The sequence below is a fragment of the Cyprinodon tularosa genome, unplaced genomic scaffold (assembly GCF_016077235.1).
Source record: "Cyprinodon tularosa strain WSP-4 unplaced genomic scaffold, ASM1607723v1 ctg120, whole genome shotgun sequence".
NCBI classification, from domain to species: domain Eukaryota; kingdom Metazoa; phylum Chordata; class Actinopteri; order Cyprinodontiformes; family Cyprinodontidae; genus Cyprinodon; species Cyprinodon tularosa.
Window position 1 is genome coordinate 702,008 of NW_024038004.1, and position 26,339 is coordinate 728,346.

General features: G+C 41.2%; 1 protein-coding gene across 8 annotated transcripts in view; it reads left to right on the plus strand.

Moving 5' to 3' along the window:
* The window catches only part of meis2a (Meis homeobox 2a), an 89,464-nt gene that overhangs the window by 48,749 nt on the left and 14,376 nt on the right, over positions 1-26,339 (plus strand). For all 8 annotated transcript variants that reach the window (XM_038272628.1, XM_038272652.1, XM_038272636.1 and 5 more), the window contains exon 9: positions 11,185-11,261. In XM_038272628.1, the coding sequence (XP_038128556.1) occupies positions 11,185-11,261 (77 nt within the window). The remainder of the gene's footprint in view (positions 1-11,184; positions 11,262-26,339) is intronic.

The following is a 26,339-nucleotide window of genomic DNA, read 5'->3' on the forward strand; positions in this document are numbered from 1 at the left end:
GTGCACCCAGTCCTTGTTTAATTTCTGATATGAAATATGTGTTGGTCATTGCTGTTTTTAGGTTGATGGGGTGGTTAAGGAATGCCTATAATATATGGGTGAATCAAAACCTGCAAGGGTGTGTAAGCAAAGAGTTAAAAGCGTCCGAGTGATGGGTTCACCTCTGCACCAGGCCCGGTAAAAGGCGGTGGGTTGCTGTCAGGGAAAATGACTTCCTGAGACATTACCATCAATCACCACACAGGTCAGGTCCCCCAATTCTGCTATGAGGACGGACAAGAGGAGAAGGGGGATGGGGACAGAGGATTAAACTTGAGTGAACCAAAACAGATTTTCGGGTGAACAGACTATTAACAATCTACTCCTCTCACAATCCAACTGTGTTATGTCCTCCTTTTCTTGCCTATCTGTCTCATCATACCTTTCTCGGATTCTATTTTCCATTCCTGTATAAAATGGTTACAAAGGCATTCGCGAATGGCCCCTGCTGATCAGAGTCCTCTCTTCAGCTCAATTGCATCATTAATTATTCCACAGGCAGTGGGCTAGAAGCAAATCTAAAGAGAGGAAGAGAAATAGACCGGGAGCAAGAGTTAGATGATGAGATGGAGGACAGCTGTCTAACACCCCCAGTTGGTCTCTGTCTCTCTCCATTGCTGTAAATGAAGGATGAGAGAGGGGAGGGGCTTAGGTTACCTCAGTAAGCGGTTGTGTTACATTCCTGAGCAGGGAAGGTTGAGGGGGGGTTGTTCAACGAGTTGTTGAAAAGAACACAGATGCTTGTCAACAGCCTCTGAGCCAGGGAGTCATCATGCCTTGCGTTAGGCCTGTAGGTCAGTGACCTTTTGTTACATCTAGACAGAAAGATTTTAACAGAAAAAACAAAACAAAAAATCCCACCATAAGGTATGAGTCACAGCTTGTCCCCCTGTGAGGGGTTGGCCAAAAGTCTTAAAATTCTGAGAAGCCTTCTTGACTCTACAGTGCAAGTAGCTGTTGCAAATCTGAGAATTATCCTTTTCCAGAGCAATAGAACAAAGATGGAGAGAAAACGGCAGACACTCAAAGTCCTGCTAAAATGGCCCATTAGATTTAAGGAGTGAAAAGTTCATCAGCTTTATTAATGGGAAGGTATATAAATGAAGTATGAATTACCTGACTTTTATAGAGTGGTGCGAGTGAAACTGGAGTGTCTTATGATATAATGCTTTAGTGAGCTGTTCTGAGCGCTCTGATGAGCAGACTGCAGAGAGAAGGAGGAGGACAGAGCAAGAAAAGAGAAAGAAAGACTGAAGTGTGCAGGAGTCCCTGGAGTCCGGCAGCTGGAAGGTTGCCTAACTGTTGCTAATATGCGTGGCTGATCTGGTTTGCTTCGAGAGAAGGTTTGTAGCTTCCGGGCTTGTTCTTTGCATGTTATTAGCAACCAATATAAAAAAATGCAAAATAAAAGACTGGTCAACTTTTGAATTTTTTCATTATGCACATAAAAAACCTCATTTATAAACATGCAATTGTAAAAGAACAAGTTTAGTGCAGACGCACCATTGCACTGTCAGACACTCAAAAAATACACATGCCCCCCACCATCCTGTAATAAGCGGTAAGCTGAGCTAGCTGATGGTCATCCTCCCATGGGGCTGCTGGGTTGCTGCCAACTTCCTGCCTGCTTTGTCAGTGGATAAAGCGTCTAACAAACGAGAGGGCTGTAGCCAGGCAGGCCAGCCAGGTCAAAAAGGTCACCTCGGCCCCCGGGCAGGATTGAGCCTTAAACCACTGCAAGCCAAGGGAAAGAGAGGATTGAAGAATGCACTTAAAGATTCAAACTATAAGCTGCAAAAACCTTCTCTTTTCTGGCTCTACTTATGTCTTTGCACTGTCTCAAAAAAGCAGTTTTTAACTCCTTTGGAATTTGTAGGAACATAAAAGAAGTTAAAGATCCTGAGGGCATTTGTCAGTCCATACAACCTCATGCAGCCAGGCGCCCCTGGATGTTAAGCAATGACAGAAGAAATCTCTTTAAGCCAGACACACCTAGATGAGAGGACAGTACTGAAGACATGCATTTCATATTGACTTAGAGAGAACTGACAACAGGCAGTGAGAAAAAGATGAATGATTAGAAATTGTTGGCTCTATGCCAGTGAATGCACCTCTAATTTGCAGAAGTTATACAAGTACTGTAAGTCTGACTAAAGGTACACTTAGAAGCAGGCGGCATACAAAAAGGCAGACATTGGAGGAGAGGAGAAAGAAGCGTTGCCTTCTGCCACAGCTGTCCATTCAGAAGGGAAGAAAATTTGACATGGTTGACTTGAACACATTTAGCATCATTAGCAAACAGGAAGTGTCCCCTGCAGCTGTTTTTTGGCAGGGAAGGGGGTTGTTCCTGACTGCAATGTAATGGACAAATGTTACCCACCATGTTTGCCTCCGATTTCTGTCCTGAAAACAGAAATTGACATTCTAAATGTCCTATGATATCTACCAAATTGGCTTGACATTCCAAGGTTGGCCCTGAGGGGTTTCTTGTTTGTCTTCTGTAAGTGGTTGTGTTGTTGTTGTTGTATCCTGAGGCTCACTATTAGAACGTAGTGGCCTTTCTCTAGAGAATGTGGACTTGAAGAGACAGGGGGATAGACTAGGAAGAAAGAGACAGCTAAAAGAGGTGCTGGCTGGGTACTTGAATCTTTATTTTGATGAAGACAGAGCATACAGAAGAGATGAAGCATCATGTTGAAAGAGATTTTGAACCCACCCAATTTTCTTACCAGATAAACAAAAATGGAGCAACACAGCAGAGTATAATGTTTTACTTACTGCTACTGTGGTTGCTAATATGTGCATAGTAGGGTAGAGGTACCGTAGGTTTCACCTTTGTTTTTTGTAGATAATGTGGTGTTCGTGACATCTATAAGTATAGATCTACCAATATATGTGCACCTAGAGACATGGCAGGAGTTCACTGGGGGACCGATAAGACATTTTTGGCCACCAGACACTTAGGGTTCCCCTAAAATGTACTGGGGAATGATGCTGATTCAAGACAATGCTTGTTAAGCTCTTTCTGATGGACTTTTCTCTTAAGGTATAAAAGCTTTGTGTTCTCGTAGTATTCCTTAAATAATTTGATTACAGAGGATATCAATACACTTTTGATGAACTATTAAAACTTCAATCTACATAATTTGTAGAGGTTCAAAATTCAAGCTTTTATACAAGGTGTGCTTGTTGCACCAAAAGGAAAAAATCTCAGAGTTACTATAAATTAGGTTTTGCATGTGGTCTGAGTGGCTTTATTACTGGCAACAGTAACAAGTGGTGTGGATTTTGTTCCATACGGGAAAAAAGGGGTGGGTCCTCTGCTTTGAAGGGCCCACCAGGCCTCTAATGATCTGCTTATAGGTCTTAAAAGTACCTCGCAAAGGCGGAACACCAATTACTTCTCACTTGCAGCAAGCAGCATCACAGAGGAGCAATGAGCAGGGGAGTGATTTTCGAGAATTAAAGAAAAGTGCCAACAACTTAAAAGTAGTGAGTGGGGCTATGTGTTCACATCAGACAAGCCAGAGAGGAAAGAGCAGAACAGAGCTGGGTGCCCCTGAGCAGGCAGTTACCACAACAAAGACTGCAGACTGGTCTGAAAAAGCAGGCCAAATTCCTGCCCTTTAGGACCTGGCTTAAAGGTTAAGCAATATCTTTGAAATATGTGAATGAACTGAGCTGAGAGGAGAAAAGAAGAGAAAATATGCAGCGATGAAAGCAGGAAACAACAGAAAGGAGTACCTACCAACTTAGGTGTGCTTACAGGATGGAAGAGATCCTGAAATCCATCCTCTGGATTGTGCTGATTAAATTTTGAGAAATGAAAGTTGAAGAGATGACTTTGATTTGCAAGTAAAAAGTTAATTAGGTCTTCACGGCAATACACAGCTAATAAATGCAGTTCTGGCAGATAAATTGAAGATTTTCACCTCACATTTGTTTGTGAATCTTCAGACTTTGATGCAGATAATAAATCAGATTTGAACAGTCTTATTATTTTCATAGATCTTCGCGATGTCTCCTTACTGTATTATACATGATATTGCTTGACAAAATTCCCCTAGAACATCTTCTTCTGTTTGTTGGTCAATTGCTATGTCTAGAGGTGCATTGGGATTGTGTGGGAGTGATTGCTATTTAGCCTCATGGAGATTGCTACAATCAGATGTCTATATCTTTACATCCTCAGGGGCTCCTTCCTCACACTCTCTCCGTTCACCCCTCCCTCTTCTCACTCCTCTTCACTCACTTTACTCTTGCTGTAGCTTGGCAAGCAAGCATGGCAGTTATGGCATAGAGCCTCTACAACCTTGCACTGTCTCCAGTGAACATAAATTAATGGTGTAGAGCAAACAGGCTGCTGGCTGGAATCCAGGAACTGGCTTTAGGAGCCTAGCCAGTGATTGTTGTGGGGGGGGCTTTGGTAGCAACAGTGGGAGTAGTACTGATGCACTGCCAAGCATCCTACGAGCCAACCAGTCAGAGACATAGACAGACAGACTGGGGGCATTTTCCCACTATATTAGATTCTGTAAGCCCCACTTGTTTGCATTCTATTTGCAATCATCACCATTTTACTGTCAGAGGGCAGTCTACAGAGAGTGCTTATTGAGCATGGACGATTTAGAGTTTGGAGTGGGAGAGGCAGAAGCATAGTGGTATGTTCTGAATGCAGATTGTATGAGGTGCAGATGTTTCATTTTCGGTTATCTGAAGTTGGCATGCGGTGCGTGCGGTTTGTTGTTTGGCATCATGTGAGTTCTGTTTATAAGTTGTCTGGATTTCTTGGTGTGTGGGTGTGTGTGCATGTGTGTGTAATCAAGAGGGCAGGCAGCAGGGTTGAGTCATTGAGTCATGCAGCATTCTTACCCCATTTCTAACTGTTGTCAGGAAGCAATGTAGTTCCTGGAGAAATAAAATAAACACCCTCGAGTACTTCCCACCTCCACCTACAATACTCTGCAGAGAAGATGGGATAATATAAACACTGAGTACAACTTTTATATAGGAAACTGAAAAAGAAAATGACCAGCTTTAGTTCTGCAGGTTTTTGTTCTACTCACAGAACTTTGCAATGGATGTAAATGCTACTGTAACATTTTTACAGATTGGCCTGTTTTTAATGGTATTGTATGCTTTTTCATGTTTTCTTTGATGTTTTCAATACAAGCATAATTCTGGGGTGGATGCAGACCCCTTTTACTCAGGTACCCTTGAACTAAATCCAGTGCCCTGAACAGCTTTTAGATGTTACCTCTAAACTGACCTAAAGGCACCATACAGACAGTGAAACAAAGTGTTTGCAGTATTGCTCTAGCAGAACAGCTACCATAAAGATACAGCAAGCGCACCAGTGGAATGGTTTAGAGCAAAGTATATTTATGTTTAAAGTCCAGACCTAAGTCCAGCTGTTCCAGGACCTAAAATTGCTGCCAACAGATACTCCTCATCAAAGCTGACTGAAGTTGAGCAGTTTTGCTGTGATACCAAGTACAGATTGGTTTAGTAAAGAGTAAACAATCAGGAATGTGCATTATATAAATATTGTTTTCAATTTGAAAACTTATGCTGAATTTATTTGACATATCGGCTTGATCTTTCATTAATGCTGATATACATTCAATGTCATTGTCATTTGAAAAAGAAGCCAATCACAATATTATTAACTATGGCATCTTGATATTTAAAATGTGCCAATCTTAGCCCAGTCCCATGCAGAATGCTTATTAAAATGTCATTCCTTCATTTGTTCCTGACAGTGAATATTATTATTATCCTCCTGTCACTTTGATTAAAAACAAATATGATTCCAATCAATACGTGAATTCAATATTCTTCTAGAGCACGATGCAGTAAGCCATAATGTAGCTGATCAATGATAACAACACAAAGGAATATAAGTTTTGAAAAAAGCATTTGGCCTGTTAGTTTAAAGAAATAAAGAAATGAAAGTTAAAAATTCAGATCATCTAAGATCCATATCGAAGAAAAAAAAATCCAGGATCTACTCGCAGGAGTTATCCTGAGCAAATCTTATGTGTTGCCATGGTACTGGGGGTAAACAGCCAATGGCCTGTGATTTCCTGGGAGTCATTAGCATGGAATAGGTTTGCAAGCCACTGCAACCTTGTGACCCGGCTCCATAACTCATGTCACACACTGATGATGTAATTAATCAATAGAGGTCCACCAGCAGCTCCTGTGAGGGGGGGTTGCACGATCAGTGGGTGGAGTGGAAGCATCGGAGCTGGAAAAGTGGTGGGGGTTGCACAGAGCAGTCGGGATAATGATCAGGCTGCGGGATTTGATGACGGCTGCAAATAGGTGTCAGGAGAGTACGAAAGTGATATATAGCAAACTGGGTGTTGAATGAGTCGGTGGGAGTCGGAGCGGGTGAAAAGGTGTGCTGTGAAGTAAGAGTGGTCCAGCAGTACATGTGATTATGTGTGCAGTGTGTTAAAATGCCAGGGGGGGGGGACCATGCCAAGCAGATGATAGAGCTTCCTTAGCTTGTAATGCTCAGAAAGCAATGGGGCTATTACTTCCAGGCTTATGAGAGAGTAGAGAGCACATTAGACCAGCAGTTGGTCACACTTACAAATATGCGGAGACGGTTCGATTCTTTGATGGATGGTAGAATGTAATCTAAGACATTGTAAAACCAATCGACATGCCTTAAGATAAATTGTGGGCCATTTTTTTAAACTCATTTTTATAGAGTTAACAGAGTTGTTTCAGCTGTCCATTGTGCTTCACCAAAACAACCTGAAAGTGACTGAAATAATTTGGAACTGTTTAAGTTCTTGCAGTAGAACCTCAAAGGTGATTTTCACTGAACATAATGAATTAAGCTAAAGCTATTAGGTGGTTATCAATACTCTCTTTGTTCTTACAGAGTGTTTGTGTTTCGGTTGTTAAAATAATGATGTCATTGAGTCTCCAGAGAGTCGAAGACATTTCCTGAATAGGAAACGCATCATGTGTGACTACTTTCTTTTTCAAATCTGAGAGTTTTCTGTGCTTATAGGCTGATTCATTTGCTTTGCTTATTGTTGCAGTTACTGTTAACAAGTAACAAGTAACAAGTTACTCTTGAATCAGATAGTAATTTCTCCAATTTTACAGCTATCTTTAAGGGACTTGGATATTGAATAACATTGAATAATAAAACAATGTGTTCAGCAGTAGTGGAGAAATCATAATTTTAGAGTAATGAGAACATGTGTTCCTTTAGATGTGTTTAGTTGTAATTTATTGTGCCTGGCAAGAGCAATTTTACCATATTGAACTTTTTTTTTACTGATCATATCTTTACAAAAAAACATACTTACGTATTCTGACTATTTATATTAGACCAGAAAAGTTTGTATTTAGATTAAACTCTCCTGAGTTAATTCTTTGTAGAACGACCCATGGCTGTAATTACAGGAGTATTGTCTGCATCAGTCTTGCAAAACTCTACATTGAGATTCTGGCAAATTAGAGTTAGAGATTCAAAGAAACTGTAGAATTTACATTTTAAAGTTTCAATAGACATTATGAATTAGATTTAGCTCTGAACTATGGGTAGGCCCCTCTAATACACACATATTCTATGGCAGAACATTTGTCACTATAGCTCTGACCATGTGTTTAGGGTCATTGTCCTGCTGGAAGGTTAACTATTGCCTAAGTCTTTGGGGCTTCTTACATATTTTCTCACTGAATTCTCATGTGTTTAGCTCAATTCAGCTCCCAACCTGCTCATATAAGATTCCCTTTTGCTGCGAATTAAACGCTCCCCCCCGTCATGGTCTTGCCAACACGATGTTTTACTGAAGATGTTGCATGTTCATCCTTTTTTTTATTGAGATGTGTTAAGGCTGAAGTATTATATTCCTTCCACTTCACAAGTATGCACTACTTAGAGTTTGTCCATCATGTAAAATTCAGTTGAAATACATTTAGGTCTGTGGTCATTATGTGACAACGTGAAAAAATGTAGGGGTGTGAAGTCTTTTATGAGGCACTGTACCTGGTCTTCAAATCTGGGTGTGCATCTGTGAAAACATCTTGCAAGATGTCAAGTTGAGGAAAAGAGATTATCAGAGAGCTGGAGCAGGAATGGGTTAAAGGATGAGATCTCAAAGAGGCAGAGCAGGACAAAATAGGATTTTTCTTTTACTGTTGTGTCTATGAGGTCAGGGTAAATCTCCTTACTCAGGGGTTTTGTGCGCACGGGGGCTTTAACATCCCCACTCTCCTTGATGAGACATCTTTCTTGTTTGTTCAAACTATTCATTACACGGTGGCTGCAGGACTAGCTGTGCCACTGGCCGGTGTATTTATCACCAGGCAAGAGCGCGCTCTGGCTGACAGTAGGCGATTGATGACCAGGTCTAGGCCTGAGAGGGTGAGGAAGCCTTTATGCAATGTAAATGACCCACTCCCATTTCCACTCTAGGTTAAACCTAAACCTCATCCCTGCCAAGTTATCTTTACCTCAGTGTCTGCCTGTGGTTGTTTCTGTGAACACAAGCATATGTCAGTGCTGGCTTTGCTAGTATGCAAGAGTCTAGATGAACAGAAAGGAAGCACAGAAGTTTAAGAAGCTGGAGAAAATAAACTGCACTGAACAGTTCAAGATTATTTGCACAAATAAGGCAAAAATACACTTTGTCTCCACACATGCATTTTCTTTTAAAAAATGCATTCATTTGTGCAGACACAGACAAAAACTCTGTCGGGGCTAGCCAAGGAAATGTCAGCACCTGGCAATCAGAAAACGTATTTCTATGCAAGCATATCCCTTCGTTAATAATTTTAGCTTATTAAAAAAGACTGCGTACACAAGTGCAAATCAGATTAATACTCCTCTGTGGCAGGGACTCATTATTTGTCCAATTTGAGTCTTGTTTGTTATTAATTGTGCACGTTCCCTGAACCATTTTTCTAAATCTATCCTTTAATTAAAACATTGAAACAGGCAGGACTACCTAAAACATGAAATCCTCCTCCGTACTGATATGAATTCTCACTAACATCAATTATTTCCGCAGTAAATGAGAAAATGCTTCTTGAGCAACTGTTATCGCGTCCTGTTAAAATTGGATTCAATTAGCACAAGCCAGTGGAGCATTACCAGCTGTGGAATTTGCTCTCTTGATGAGCCTGAGAGCTAAAATTATGAGGTTAAAGTTTTGAAAATCGGAGGAGTTTTTTTTTTTTTTCGCATGAAAGAGGAAATGTGTGTGTCAGTAATGTCTGAAACCATCTGAAAACAAAGAGAGATTTAAAATCTAAACCTTTCAAAGGCAATTTTTCTATGTTTTGATTTGCAGGTGTCATGCCTGTGAAGGTTTTTATGCTGCTGTGTGTATTTCTGTTTGCACATGCTTGTGGTGTTCATGCACAGCGACTGAATGAAACACATAGTGTCTCATTTGTTTCGTTTGCGTGCGCCCCGACTCCTAATCTGGCCCTTAAAGACATCTGTCACCAGCGATCACTGTTGTTTTGTCATGCTTCATAGCAGGCCCAGAGGGAGCGAGGCAATCCAAGGTCTGCCATTTATATCAACCAATGTTTTTTACATTGGACCTGACACAAATAGTTTCATTGCAGGCCTTGTCACAGATTTCCATTTTCAGGTAAAAATCCTGGCAAAACTGTGGAGGAGATTTCACAGCATTCAGTTCCTTTGGCATTAGCTTCTATTCAGCTGCTATCAATGAAAAAGCTACCACCAGGATACATGTCAGACATTCAAGGAAAGATAAATGTATTTCCTACAAATCTGCTCCCACTCATTTTGTTGCCTGGCATTATGAAAGGATTCCCAGACATAATATCTGTGTTGGGCCCGCTTTAAAACCTTTTCACATGTGTATGTCTATAAGTATGTCCCTTAGCTTTGTAAGCAACGTGTACTTTCAGAATGTACGTTATATGCTTAACTTTTCTTCTCTGTGAGCACGTTGGGGTTTTGAAACAGGGCTATTATAGCTCACAGTTTTGACAAACTCGTTCTGCTAGCTCTGGCTTGTTTATTGCAGAATTTTGTGCATGATTGTGTGCAAGAAGGGGTTACGTCGTGTATCCAGAACATCCATACCGTGTAAGGGAGTGGCAGGGTTGGGTGGAGGTCACGAGTAGGTGCAGTCTTAGATTACACAATGCAACAAACGCAGGAAAATATTGCATTCATACAGCGATGTTTAGCAGCAGGCAACTTGACTCACATGGTGCCAAGCAAAAGGGGTCATAGCTCTTAAAATATTTTTTCTTTTTATTTACTGAGTTTTAATGTGATAGATCAACACCAAGTATGGGATGAAGCTGTGCAGGGCATGATGATGGCAGCGTCATGTTTGAACTACTTCTACAATTATGTTAAATATATTTCTACAATCTTTTCAAATTAAGAGGTTATTTGTGTTCATGTTTACCCATTTTTTCTTGTATAACATCTTATGGTCATCCCAATAAGATGAACAGCATATCTGATTATAGATGTTCAAGTGTTACTACAGTTTTAAATGGTATTTAGATCTAGACTCTGCCTGGGCCAGTTAAAAAAAATGATATACAGTGATCTAAACCACGTTATTGTTGCTGAAGCTATATATTTATGGCAGTTGTCCAACTAGGTAAACATCCAACCAATCTTAAGGGTTTTGTAGTCTGTGGTTGGTTTGTGTCCAGAATCTTTCTGCATTTAGCTTCAGCCAGCCAAAGTGTTACTTCGAACATCCTTGTTGTCTTTAAAAAAAAGCATGCCTACAGCATGATGCTGCCACCACCATGTTGTACTGTGGGGCTTGTGTCTACAGGTGCCTCCACCAGCATTTTGCATGTAGTCTTCAACCTGTTTTCTGTCAGACTGAAGCTCCTTTGACTTTCTTTTTTCACATTCCCTTAAAGACCAGATTTATGCAACACATAGCTAATAGTAATCCTGTTTATATTTAAATTGAGACGTGTGCCATGTGCTATCATTTTCCCTCCACTTCGCTATTATGCACCACTTTGTTTTGGTCTATTACATAAAAGTCTAATTAAATACATTGGGGCTTGTTCCTGAATATTTATAAAATAAATACTCTTGTTAATCGTTATGTCAAAGTAGCTCATGAGTGTTTGTATTTCCTCTGTCTACTGCAGCATCCATACCCTTCTGAAGAGCAGAAGAAGCAGCTAGCCCAAGACACGGGGCTCACCATCTTACAAGTAAACAACTGGTGAGTCAAGATTTCTGCTCTCCCTATCTCCACCACCAGCATCGTTCTGCCTTTTATTTTCAAAAGCATTTGCCTCCACGTCTACCCACCAGCCATGACGGGTAATGCTCCTAAAGTGTGAAAACCGTTTATGTACATCCCTCCCCATCATAGATACACACTCACAGACAGAGACAGCCTTTGTAGCCTTATTGTGTTTGAGCTACTGCGATGTTGTAGTGTTATCGGTCCAGTGTCATGCAGCTGAGGCTGTGATACTTACAGTTTGATGCATATGTATTCTGTGATATACTGAAAGCAGCAGAGATCATAAGCTGTCCATTCAGCTCCCATACCTACCCCGCCCCTTCATCCCCTAAAAAAATAACCATACCTAGCACTGCCACCAATGCCCCACAACAGGCAAAACTGCCTTCCACCCCCTCCCCATTTTACACGAGCTATACGGTGGATTAAGGTTTTGGTGGCCTGGCCAGCAGGGTCTTTGTAGATGGCTTAGCACATAACTGGGGGTGGTGGATTAAATAAAATGATCACAGAAGCAAAGAAATGATACAGGAATTACTTATCAAAATACTAGCCCAGGTTTTATCTGGGGCTTAATTTTGTTCAGTACATTCTCAGGCTGATGTTCAGATTAATTGAACTGACAGCCTCCTTTCAAAATTCCAGGAAGGTATTTGCACGGATTTCAGGTCTTACACAAACTTAATTATATGGAACCCCATTTTATCATTCTAATTCCATGTAGCGGGGGTTCTATTTACAAATGACAAGTCTGTGCCTTTTATTCACAGCTTTCCTTAATATATTTATCAAAGCGGGTTCATTTACAAAGTGCTCTATCTGTTGGATACAGGCAGGCCGACATTAACGAAGCTTTTAGGTTTATCAGCCTCACAGCCTGACAAGCCACCCGAGGGTCAATTGATTTTTTGGTTCTGTGATTCATTTTACCCCCCCTCATCACTACCGTATCACAATGAGAAACATTTCTGCAGAATTAGCTGGGTTTGTCAGCCTTATCTATCAGCCACCACCCCACCTCTCCCTACGCCTCCCTTCGTCTTCCTACCCCCTCCGACCCAAAATGGCTCTGTCTCTCATACACACCTTTTTGCTTTATTCCCTTATAGCCAGGGGAAGTCAAGCTCCTTAAATTGGCCACAGGAACTGTTGTTATCAGACTTTAATGCACCCTACAGTGTGGATAGCATTTCAATTACACCAGTAACCAAAGATTAGCCCCCGCTTGCCTGTTTCATGCCTAATGCCACGTTGTGCACCTTACCTACAGGAGCAGAAAATTGAGTTGCCTTGCCTATGTCATGGTGATTAATGCAGAAATACTAGGCTAGACTGGGAGGAGAAGAGACAGAGGGACAGATAGAGAGTTAGATAGATATAGGTGGAGTCCCTGTCATTTCTTCAGTTATGAAATTTAGGCATCATACTCATTTTATCCAAACACATCTTTTTCAGCCTTAAAAAGTATGCGTACCCTTTTTTATACGTTGTCACATAATGGCAATCCACTTTGTACATGTCATAGATCAGCACAAACTAGTGTATATTTATATAATTAGAAGATGTTTTGTTTGCAAATATATTTCTACCAGCTTAGTAGATATAGAGACTGAAATGTATAATGCACTACTTAGTACTGCTTTATCACATTAAATTCAAATTAAATACATAATAGCGCAACTTTATAACATGACAAATGAATAGTTTTCAATTCAAAAAGACTCCCAAAGGGAAATTAAATGTTACAGCAACTCATATGTTTGTTTTGTTTTTTTTGTTTTTACCAGTTGCAGTAGTTGCATGTTTATATGCATATAATAAATTGTAGAATTATTCATACATTAATGTATACAACTGTAGAGCTGACATTTAATTACATTATCAATTACATTTACCAACTAAGTGAGATACTAAAGAAGAAAAGAAATTTGGTCTACATGCTATCAGTGCTGCACTCTTAGTTGTCAGCACAGGACGCGTCCAGATTAAGGGATGTGTTACAGGGAAGGAGAGGTGGGCAGATGGAGTTTTCCATGTCTCACTTTCCATACTAGTAAGTTAAATTGTTCTATGCTGATTTATTTCTGGTTTTACTCAGTCCTCATATGGCCCATATGGGGATGAACTGGAGTTTTTCTGAGTTATAAAAAGAGCTGATAAAAAGAAAAAGAGCAGCTTTCCAAATTCTTGGCTGGCCCTCACATTGTTCTGCAGTTCCCTTTGATGCACGGCTTCTGTGACGTTACCGGCCAAAGAGGGGCCTAGGGAGACAGAAACAGACGAAGGGAGAGATAGAAGGAGAGGATGAGTGGGGGCGGCGTATGGGAGGGGATGGCCGCCGTCTTCGGTTACCAGAGTTCTCCCTTGGGGAAAGGATGTGCTGAATCAGGGCTTTGTCCTCCGGCACAATCACAGCCCGGCGAGGGCACAACGGCGCACTGTTTGATACTCAATGGACAGTGCATCTTGCTTTTTTCCCCCTTTTACCCCGTCAAACCTCTCTGAACCCGTACCCTCCCTGTACGTTAACCTGCCGCTCACCTGTACACTCGGAAAACAAAACCCAGATGGTTTGAAGTCTTTTGTGTTAGTTCTGCCGACACGCTCCACCTGCTTCAGTATCTAGTGCATATCATTAGCTAACAGCCTCACCTGCTTGTAGCCCACACCCCATTAGCTGTTCAACGTTAATCAAGAGCAAAGGAAGAGGTTAAAGTCCACAATCGTGCCTTGCTGGTGCTGAGCAGATGAGGAGGAGGGCTTGATTATTCTGTTAATAGTTCCAAAAGAGTGTTTGTGCAGGCTATACACATTACAACAGGAAGCAATTGTTCATGCACATGTCTGTACCCCATTAGTTAAACCAGTTTTTCCTGCTGGTTGTACATCTAAGACATATTTGAGGCATGGTCTGGAAAAGGTGAAGGCTGTGTCTTTCATTGCACCCGTGTCTGCACGCTGATGCGTTTACAGTTTACAGTATCTGGCCTCGTATTTGCCTGTCTCAGCAGCTCCTGGTGTCCTGCTATCAGTCTGTGCTAAATGGAGCCTGACCGATTCCTTTCATGTCACAGTGTCAGACCCAGCACGATGGGCCCTCACTCACTTCCATAAACCTACAAAACCAACGACCCTGCCATTATTTACCTCAGCAGCAATGCCAAGGCAAGGCGGCACACACATTTGGGGGGGGGCTGTTTCATGAGTCTGAGAAATGACGGTTATGACAGATGACTGAGAGAAACAACATCTTTAAAAAAAGGGAAGGAAATCATCCTGTCCTTACTCCCTCATCTCACAGGCAGTCGTTTTTGTGGCAGAGGGAGAGGCAGAGCAAGTCAGAGAACGAATATGTCATTTCTTGGCATCTGTGATGACTGACTGCTGTGCCACTGGAGCACTAATAACAATAAAGAGGGCAGTAAGCCACACTCTATTTTTACTTCTGTGCCTCCTCTCCACAGCCAAGGGGGAGACTACATGCACAGACACAAACACACACACATACATGCACTGGGGAGAGGCTCTAATTAGCGGCAGAAAGCAATACAATGAGTGAGTTATTAAGACATAGGGGCGGATCGCAGCCAACCTTTGGCCCTTGTCAGAGCACAGGTCACATGATAAGGGAAGGATATCCGCCAGACGACGGCGCCAAGCTGCCTGTGCCCATTGAGGAGATGAAATAGGCTAAATCTCTGCAGCCATTCAGGGTAGGCCATGGTGCACTGATTGTTATTTCATTGAAAGAATAAACATCTATGAGCAGAAGCTCCGCCTTAACAACATCATATTACCTGACTAACATGTACTTCAAAGACTGCTCCTAGTTGCTGGCTGCTAAAAAAGGTGATTAGAAAAACCAAGAAAGATAAGATTTAAAAGGAGATATTGGCTGAAAATTATGAGGAATGTCCCTGTAAACATATTTTAAACCTAATATCAATATGACCTATTTAGGAAAAGGCATTAATGGATTCCAAGTTTTACTCCAATATTTCAGTGGTTCCCAAACTTGGGTTTAATAAACAACAACAATGTAGCTCCTTTGGATCTTATGTGGAAATATAACTAAAAAGCAAAAAGAAATCTTACTCTAATGTTTTTTGGTGCTGTCACCATGTCTATGGTTAGCAAAATATAGTCAAGGTTATAAGTTATTTCACTGTGGCGAGAAGCTTAGTAACCACTAAAAGACTTCGCTAAACTGAAAACTCAGTCAAGTTAAAAGTGCCCCCAGGGCAGCTTCAATATGCTGCTCCAACACTGAGATAACTTGGTTAGGAAAGCTTTTAGAATGTTGTGACAACAGGTAATCTAAAATATGCTTTGCCCTATATTTATTATTTTAAATATACATGACTTGACACATACTTAATAAATTAACATTTATCTCCTGCTGACAACTTTTTTATGTGCAGCAGTTTTCTAAAGTGTTATAAAAGTAATTTGGTTTGTCAGTTTTTATAAACCGTCTCAAGATGATTTGAAAATAAATTTTTTGTTAATGATGTGTGGAGAAAAATTTCATGTTTGGAGCTTTGGCTTGAACAGCAAAACATTTATAAACCTAAGTTTCTGGTACTATCTCCAACTGAAAAACACTGTAATGTTAGAGAAAGTCCAGATTAATGAGATTCATCACATTTGCAAAGCTTTGAGTCCAGGTTTGCAAAAATTGGACACATAAAAGGTCATTAACAAGGTCATTTTTGCATAAATTCATCTCTATCATCGACAAAAAAAAAATCACTAATAGTAGACCAGCAATTAGGAACTTTGCTTCGTTAGAGATTTTTAAAATATCCATAGAAATCTTAGTTTAATATCAAATGCATCCCTGTATCATCTGGCTTTCAGAAATTAGCCTATTTATGTCAACATCTGATTTTTTTCTCAGATTGTGCAAACATAAACTGCTGTAATATCTCTAAACTCTTTAGCTCCCCTCACAGCTGTGCTCCATCACTGCTCAGATCTTCCGTTTTAATCCCTACTTAAAAAACAAGGATCCTTTTATAGTTTTTCACTTATATCCCCAGAGGTTCGTAGCTTTGTTTAGGTTTACAAGCGGAATTTTAATGATAAAACACATTTGTTTGGATCATGTGAGAACAACACAGAAAAACAGAAAGCATTCCTCCACCAGAAAGGTATTTTCCACCCCCATTTAATGCCCAATGAGACACTTAGGAACACTTGCTTTTATGATTTTTTTATGATATTTTTATGATTCTCTGGCTTGGCAGACAAATGCGTTATGAAATGCAAATTAACAATAACTAATATTTTCCAAATGTAACAAAGTTGTGAAATTGGCCTAGCGGCCTTTTTTTCTCCACATTCTTTCAAGTATTTAAGCCTCATGAATCACACACTTACAGGCTTTTAAGGTCCCCCCCACCCTTACCCCCCCACCCCTGCCTCTTCGCTCTCCACATGTCTGCCATAGATTTTCATAATTTTTTCTGCCACTCTGGTGGCTAGTTAAGGGAATTTGCTGGTTATCTCTCTAACTTTGACCCAGATGAAAATGTCATGGCTTTTTTTGGCAGTCAACTGGGACTCTCAGAAGCAGCCCTCTCGTACCCCAGACCTTCTAAATATACAGCCGGAGTGTGGAGAGGTTTAGGATGTGTGTGTGTTTGTGAATCTTTGAGCTGCGCTGTTGTGCTAGAGTGAGTGTATATGTGCATCTAACTAAAAGGAGAGACTATCAAGACGCTGCCAACATAGGCTTTATGATCCCTCTCATTTAGGGACCGCTAATTGGCAGTTAATTAGCAGAATTGACTCTGTTGTCAGATCCCAAGTGCAAGCCCCCCTACTAACACCCTCAGCCCACTAAGTTCATTTGATCTGGCTGCCTCCTTGATGCCATAATAATAATCCCATTTTATCAGTTTTGGATGAAGAAACTCGTTTCGAAACACATATTCTCATTATTGGCACCGTCAATATGAAGCAGACTCCCCGACGCACCGGGTTTCATTTTGATTTTCAGAGGTTTGTCACAGATCCAAATAGCTGCTCACAGCAGAATCCAGACACATGCTTTACTCACAGGGTAAGCCATGGGAGCATTAAACAGCTGATGCTAATGTGTGCCACCGTGTTTACGTCTGCTCCAAGTGTACAGCATGTGTTGTGTGTGAGTGCGGGAGCCCTGTTAAAAATTTTCAGTGTAATTAACAGAGCCCACTCCCACTTTATCAGGCACTGGGGGCACATTGGGTCATACTGTGGCATGGACACCCACCAAGGCTGTGGAGAGAGTCCGGTGCCCACCTCTGTGTGAGTGTGCGATTATGAAAAACAGGTGGTGGATTTAATAACGCTGGCCATGTTGGGCGATCATGCACAAGGAAGGGAAAGAAAAAATTAATGCCTTTTTACTTGTTTTCCCATTACATAGACTCTCCAAGGCTGTGGAATTCTCCCAGCTAAGACGGCATGCAAGCAGAACGAAGCCAGACGAGGCAAGACAGAGAGGCGAAGCGCTAAAAGACGCATTACAGAGAAAGCATTAGAGAGCGAAAGAGATGGAGAGAGATGGGAGGAGGGAGGTCTTTGTACTCCTTTGCTCCTTTGGCTCTTTTATTCCTCAATGGCTTGGTTTTATTGGTGGGTCGTTTAATAACCAGGGCTCTACGTTTGAGATGAAGTCAGGCTGCTTTGCGTGGGCAGTTCTCTTTTTTTATTTATTTATTTTTTTTATTTTAGGATGGTAATTTCTGAACCAGGGGTGAGAACCAGAGAAAGATTGAGAGAATACACTAGAGAGAGCAAGGAGAGCAAGAGGGTGAGAGTGTGGGAGAGGGAGGATTCAAAGAGAATACAAGGAAGGAAAGTAGGTTAATTTATTTCATTTGTAAGACGAGGAAAAAAAAACTTAAAAAGGAAAAAAAAAAGTCAGTGGTTGTGAGAAGTCAAGTGTTGGGATTCTATTTTCATGAACAAGCAGCTAAATGCAGACGGGCAGCCACAGTAAGCCTGCTCGAATCTCCCTGTGCCTCAGGCCGTCTGTGAGCAGAATAGCAATTTTATTACTTTGTCATTAAACCAATTTCACAGCAGTATTGTTTGTTAATGAGCAGCCGCAAACGAGCGAAGATGTCACGTACTGGAATAGCAGCAAGATTTGTGACCCTGCCACTCCTCTATCTCATTCCCTCAACCTGTGCCTCATTCTTATTCTTCCTCCTTTACATCCTTACTGTCATCCTTGTCGTGTCTCTGCCATCCCACCCCCAATACATCCCACTGTAGAGGTCCTTGGCTCATAAAGGGGCAAACTGCTGAAAGATAAAATGCAAAGTCTATAGAGTCGAATCCCTTTTTATGAGCTTCCATTTGCCTTTAGAGCTCATCTGTATGGATGGTTTTCAGGGTGTACAGTTAGAAAGCCTCATGTTTCTTATCATTATTTAGAGCTAAACTTTACCGTAGAACCAATGGCAGACACCAAAAAAGGACGAAACATATGAATATCTGCTTTTCATCGCTCCTAGTTCACATTTAAAGGTGTGCTTTAGGCTTTTGTGATGTGTTTGATTGCTGAAGTAATTTTAGGTAGAAATACACCATCAGTTTGTAGAATAAAATAGAATAGAAAATCACTTTATTTTTCCCACAATGGGGAAATTCTGGATTTGTGTAAATTTCAGATCAAAAACTTTTGAAAATACATTAACTTTAGCAAATCTTTAAACTATAATGACAGATTTTTTGTTTATGAATGAAACAATTTCTCACCATGGAAGTCTAGGTCTCTGTTATAGAAGCCTTAATAAATAAGCAGAATGTCTCAGAAGTAAATTGTTTTCTTCCAAACATCTACTTCCAACTATTGTGCTACCTCTGACTCTGTTTCTAAACATTTGACTGATGATGGTTGTATCTAGCTTTAAGTTTTCTGCATACAGTATCTACTTCTACACAGAAGAGTGTTGTTATTGCAATCTGGCCGAGCTCATGTATGTTTCATCGACTGATTGGATAAAATATCCTTGGTCATGTCAAAACAGTGATGTCTGATTTTAAGCAATAATCAGGGCAGTTAGTAAGGGCCTTATTCACAGAGAAAGTTGAGCATTTTAGCTGCTGTGAACATGTCTTTATGTCTTGTAGCTTTGTTTTACTTTTGAGGTGAGCCTGCACAGGTTCCTGGTCATTTTGCGCTTTATGACCAAGAGAGGACCTTTGACAAAGAGTGAATGAAGAAATTACACCAAAGCCCCAGAGGATCAGACAACCTGACAGAATAGATTTGGAATAATTAGTTTTATCTGCTGAGTGCGATAGCCGGAGGATGTGCGTGTTATCCAAAGGCCGCCACTGCTGTGCCTCTGCATTGCTGTGAATAGGATGCCAGGATGCTGCGTATGTGGAGGAGGGTGGGGTTGGAGAGACTAAGAGGGATAAAGGTGACCAGGTAGAACAGAATGGCCTCAGGGGTCTCTGTGTATGTTCATGTGTTGGAACAGAAAAGGACAGGAGTTCCTTCTTTTACGTGAGCTTTTTAAACTCTGTGAACCTCAATGAGGTATTTCCTCTCTGTCCAGGCATGCTTATTCTTTCACTCTTCTGTTTTTCTTAACCTCCTCCTTGAACACGTCACCTTCCCTCTTTCACACCAGTTGATTCAGCCACGCCATGTTTTGTCTTTGCTTTGTTTATGTGCTGTCACATTTCAAAGAACCCCCAGCTACCTTGACCCTACTCCTTTCAGTGAAAGTGAGTGTTTTGGGATATAAAAAGGGAAAGAGTTGTAATCACATCTTTAACAACACTATAGTGTATTATTATTACCTGGTGTGTATGTGTGTGTGTGATTTCTGGCTCTAGTGCCCTCTGTGGCTTTGAAGTGTAGGCCAATAAGACTATTATGGAAGACTCTATAAATCATTGTAGTCATTTGTTCAAGTTGTTTGGACCTGCTATAGATGAGGTATTTGTTATTTTAGGAACCCATTGGTTATAGTCCGCAAATAGGAGGCATTGGCAAAAGATTTTGCCTCTTAGAATCAAATTAAAAAGCTAAATAGAATACAAATAAGGAGAACAGGAGTTGTAAGAATATTACACTGATACCCCTAAATACGATGTGATGCTACCAATTGTTCATTTATTTGTAATATAATTTATAGTGCATAACTTAACTTGAATTTAAGTAAATATAGAGCACAATTGACAGAATTGGGTCTAAGTCTTTCTCCGTTTCGTTTATCCGAATGTATTCTGGATAAAAACAAAAGTAAGCCATGCATGCTTTTTAAAAAGTGCATGTTTGTAGGGAGTTACTGTAGGAATTAGCAATACCAGGAATGCATAACAAAATGCAGGGAGTGGAGAAATAGTAGGGGGATTCAATTACCTTATTCCATATGCATTCATATACAATATACACTTCTCATCCATACTGAGATGTATAAACTGAGAATCCCTGTTAGCATGTGGTGCTAACTCTATCCCCTTGTACGTTTTGAGGTTCTAATCTTTTAGTTCTTGCTCCAAAAAGAGAGACTGGTAGGCTCCCCTCTGCATTCTCACGGGTCGTATAAAAAGGGGATTTGACAAAAAAAGTTGTCAAAAACAATGTTAGATGCTGATTTCTATTCCTTATTTCTTTCACCGTTTTTTTCCCCAACTTCTGTATTTTGAGGATGTTACTAGAGAATCACACATGACAGTTCAGAGACTGAAATTCAAGGGCCATACACCACAGTGAAGGCTGAACTGACTGTGCCTTTGTTGTATTTGTTTAAGGCTGTCACATGTGAGGCGGGCCGGTCAAAGCTGCACACAGCCTGTGGTAGAGCTGATCTGAGAGGCAGAGGGCTTGCTTCAGGCCACCAGTCACATCACAGTCCCTGTGGTCTGCTCCACAGTGTCACCGCCGCTTCTGCCAGCAGTCCCCTCCACAAACAACTGCTATTTATATCACTACCCTGCTGCTGAGCTTTTTAGCCCTAAACTCCACTTCTGATTGCCCCACCACTTCTGTGTGTGTGTGTGTCTGCTGAAGCGTATGTATGTCAGGGCAGTTATGTGCAACTGAAACTCTTATTAATTATTCAGTATGGGAAGTCAGAGGCAAGCTGCCTGCATTTAACTGATGAAGCTTGTGGTCACAAATAGGTGAATTCAGACGCCCCGACGCATCTTTGAAATGGGCATGATGGAAATCACTTCATTGCTGGGAAGACAGGAAAACTGAGTTGACATTCCCTTTGCAAACATGTGCAAATCCAAACATGTGTATGCAGTATGTGAGTGTATGCAATGGAGGACTTAGTGTGCGCAGGCAAACTTTTAATAAGCGATGGAGCTAAAAATATAGAAACAGATCTTACCTGAAACTAGTTCAGCTCTAACATTTGTTATTCACTTTTAAATATAGGAAAAATAAACAGTTGTTTATCTAAATTGTATTTATTCCACATAAGGGTATAAGTGTTGCTTTGGGCAGGACTTTCCTTCACTTTAAAATTAAACCGTTTTAGTCATAAAGGAGGGAGAGAGAGAGATGTTTGATGTGTACCAAAAAGAAAGAGATTGGCCTTATTTCCTGCCTGGCTGCTGAAATGCAGACACTTGTGTTGCCTAGACGAAGCAGGCAATTGACACTCAATTTTGTTTGAAATATCACGCCTCTATCATGTCATTATCTGCCTCCCCTGGTAATCCACAAAGCCACCCTGTTTGATATCTGACAATAAGGGGAGTCACACAGTCACTGAATCTCTCACTCGATTACCAGGCACCGGGAGGGAAAAGAGGTTGAGAATAAAAGAGAGCATAAGATGACAGAGCAGGAGACAAAGAGAGGGGTGAAGGAAATAAGAGATGGAAAGATAATGCAAGAGAGATGGAGAGGCTTAAAAAAGCCACACATTTGGATGATAGCAGGAAAAAGTGGCTGAAAACGGAGATTATAACTGCTCTCCCCACAGAGGCGTACAAAGGTGGCACTGTGGGGGGAAAGGGTGGAAAATGTGGGCACACTTCAAAACTGAGAAAGTAAGGTGTTCTTGTAAGAACACCCACTTATCTGAAGAACACTGATGGATAGGTTGGTGTAATGATAGTCTCTCCACTGCAGTCTGTGTGTGTGTGTGTGAACGAGAGCCAGTTTGTGAGTAATTCTTTTCTGGAGCAGCATGAAGGCAGGAAGCCCTCATCCTGTCATGAGGTGAGAAACTGGTTTATGAGAAGTGAGTCTTAGCTCCCAGCGCTGATGGTCTCTGTCAAACTCCATTGACAGGGAGCTGATATTGGCACAGCCATTAAAAAAAAAAAAAATACTACAGAGCTGTTTGTAAATCCAATTTAGGTGGAAAGTATGTTTCTGCGCATATAAACATTTTTGTTGTACTATATTGTACTGTACGTTTTATATATACAGTAAGTCCTCAACCCTCTTATCTACTTTACCCTGTGAAAAATGTCCAGACCCCTCAATAATTTTAAAATTTTGTAATGTTACAACCATAATCCAATATGTTTGGTGTGTGTTGTCATTAAGTTTCTTTTCCTATGATAGCACCAAGATAAATTTCAGTGAGACCATTTGAAGGCTTCAGCGCTATGTTAGAGAACATATTGATCAAGAAATGAGGAAAACAGCAGTTTAAAAAAAAAGTTTTGAGGATTTTATTTTTAGTTAATCAGCATGCAGAAGGTACACCTGTGCATAGCTATCAACCTCTAAAGACAAACAAGTTAATATGAGAAATTACTAAGGCTCTGGCTGATAACAAGAGAAAAAAAGATGCAGGGCTAGACTTCTTTCTTACTTAAGAAAAAAAACAGCTAGGGCAGGTTAGCCATGCTTGGTTGCTACAATAAGGCCTCCTTTATACAGGTGTGTTGACGCCTGGGGTAGACTTGGCCTCAGTCCACTCTATTCACCTTGGCTGATTTAAACAATAACTATCATATCTCTAAAGGAAAATGGAGGGTAAAGCATCAGGCAGAAGATGCCTGAGAGCTGTGTCGAGGCCGAGAAAAAAACCCTACCGACATTGTCAGAGCTTGTTGATGCTGTTGTGAAGGAAAAAAAATGTTTTTTCTATTTTTTTTAACTCCCTCCCTATCATAACCCCCACTTTCCTTTGCTTTCTCACCCTCCACTTCTGAACCGGATTGAGAGTTTTTGTGCCGTAGGACAGAGCAGGGTGAGGAGACGGAGAAACAAAGTGCTGCTGTGTGGAGCAGCAGCTGCTGCTTGCCGGATCAAAGGGGCAACAAGCGTGGTCTTCCTTGCCCGACACTTTTCTGGAGGTGTTTGACGGACAGTCAGCAGCTGGGGCCGCACAGCCCGCCCTGTAGGGGTCAGGCCGCTGGACTGCAGGGCCCAGAGCTGACATGCCCTCTCTGGACAGGGGGAAGAGGGTAGACGGTGCTCGATGGGGAGGGTAAATAGCAGCAGCTATGTTTATCTTTCCATCTGATGTAAACTATAATGACGGATTTAGGGGATTTCTTTTTAACTTATTTATTGGTGCTAGTTAAAACCTTATTTAAAGTTTAAACCATCAGTAGCCAAGCATTGCACTTCACACTGCAGTGCCCCATCTCAGTGATGCAGAGGATCAGACCAAGAATAAGGAGATGGAGCACAAGCGTGCCGCAGTGCTATTGATTTATTTTAATTAGCTCCTCGTTAAATCTTGTCAGTTTCCAACACAAATATATAATTCTTTGTCTGATTTTCCACTGGAGTCTTAATGACTCGCACTCCCTGGGTTTCTGAGAGAAATGACTTGTGTAGCTCGACTGACGGAGCAATGCAAATGTTAGTCATATAGGGCTGAGGGTGGTGTTGGGGGGAGGGATGCCGCAAATGGGCGATGAATGGAGTAATAAAAAGGGAAAGAAAAACAGGTCAGTGAAAGTCCATGGAACAGAGGTGAAACAGTCCCCCTTTCAGAGGCAGACAAAAGATTGTGTGTGGGGTTGCGTGGGGGCGCTGTGGATGGGAAAAAGAGGGGAAGATAGACGGAGGTAAAACTATGTAAACACAGTGGTTGCCCCAAAGTTGGGCCCTCTATGACGTTACAGAGAAGAAGAAAAAAAGCTCTCTCACTCTGCTCCACATCTGCAGTAAATCAAACATGTGGGTGAGGTAATGTGCATCCAACCTACAGCCAATCCGCCCCTTCTTTAGTTTATATGGGGAAAATAAAAAGATGATATGATGAGTTTGAAGAAGCTCCCTTGTTATATTCCAAAAGCTTTGAACTTTTTTTTCAAGTGCTCCTATACTCACAGATTTGAAGAAATCACACAATTGGACTTGGACTTTTTTAGTCCACACAGTTAAGTGGGGAAAATCAAAGGTGTCTCTTGTATCTCAGGCTACAAAATAAAACATTACCGCCATGCTTATGAAACTTTAGTTTGTGTGCTTCAGTTTGTCTGATGAGGTTGCATTTCACTGGATTAAAGGTGTCAAAAATGGTGTCTGCAGGCTGTTTGTTGCCCACTGTCCAGAAATTGTACCTATTCAGTTCATCAGCATAGTTTTTTTACAAAAGCAATAGATTTTACTGATGCTAACATTTCATTTGAGACCCTCCACAGGCAGCTCAGGTTCCACCAGTGTTACATGCACCACAGTTTGAGAACTATGGATTCCAAACTGGAGAGGTGAAGCCTGCAAAAAGCTTCCTTTTGATAGTTTATGATAAATGTGGAGATACTGCCCCTCCAGCCTTGTGGCAGGCTCACTGTATATATAAACTGTTATAGAGATCTTTCTGGACCATATGAGCTGATTAAATCATTGCTGTTGACACTACAATAGATGTGTTGGAGATTCAGTAGCCCCAGACTGCCCCACTTTCTGACCAGACCATAATTAGTGTTTGCTTATACCAAACACACCCTCCTCATGGGGTTAATTTGCATGTTTTTCCTGGTCAAAGGACACCGAATGATTGGCTGTTTTTATAAACGAAGAGATCAAACTGAATCCTTCCCTCCTCTGATTCCAGTGAGCTGGAACTCAGTTGCAGGCAGTTTTGGATCTTTATTTTAGGCTGAAGCGGAAGTATGGAAGCAATGAGCTTTAATAGGAACCAGAGGACCGTCGTGTTTGCAAGCAGTGATCATGGATTGAGCTCAGCACATTCTTGTACAGATTGTATTGCATGTAATCTTCCTACAACGGAGACAGACAGGGGCCTGGGAGACTGACTGACTGGCGAATGGAAACTTCTACTCTCTTCCCTGGCTTGTGAGTTTAGAGAAATGGGGATGTTCTGGTCAGCCATACGGGCAATAAACTGTCAACATCTCTGCGTTGAAGTTTCCAAGCCACAATCTTTTGGACGTCCTGCGCATTACGATTTTCTCCGTTTCGTTTAGCAATAGCTGCGGCTCACTTTCCTTCTTTCATCACAAACTCGTCAAACGAGTGACCCCGCTCTTGATTGGCAGGGTTTCATCTCCCGCCCTCCTGCACTCGATCTGTTGGCTGTGCTCCAGGCTAGGGTGGTTTGGCATGACAATTTTACAGCGCAGGAATGCTGACAACACGACAGAGTTACCAGGTGTGGCTGCAAGTCAGTTAAGCAGAAACAAGGCCTCGCTGACTGACTGAGATGAGGAAATAAGGAAGAAAAGGGCAAGCCCTGAGTCAGACAGACAGGTTTGCACTGATTACATCTTTAAACTTCCAGTAACCTTCCAGAGAATTTGTCTGCATTTGCCAATGAGTGAAGGTTTTTTTTCCCCTATCTAAATCAGTGCCTTGCAAAAGTAGTTTCACCTTTTTATCTTTTTGTCATGTTAAATCAATAGATGTCTTTAATGTATTTATCAAATATAGGAGTAACAATGAAATAAAGTTAACTAAAAAGAGCAGCATGCATTGCTTTTCAGCCCCTTTTACTCTCTGTCAGTGAAATCCAGTTAGACCAGCTTTCTTTAGAGGAGAACTAATTAGAAAACATAAAAGTAGCAATGTATATCACTATGCACCATGATGGATCATGGTGGTAGCTACATCATGCTGTGGATGAGTTTCACTGGCATAACCAAAGA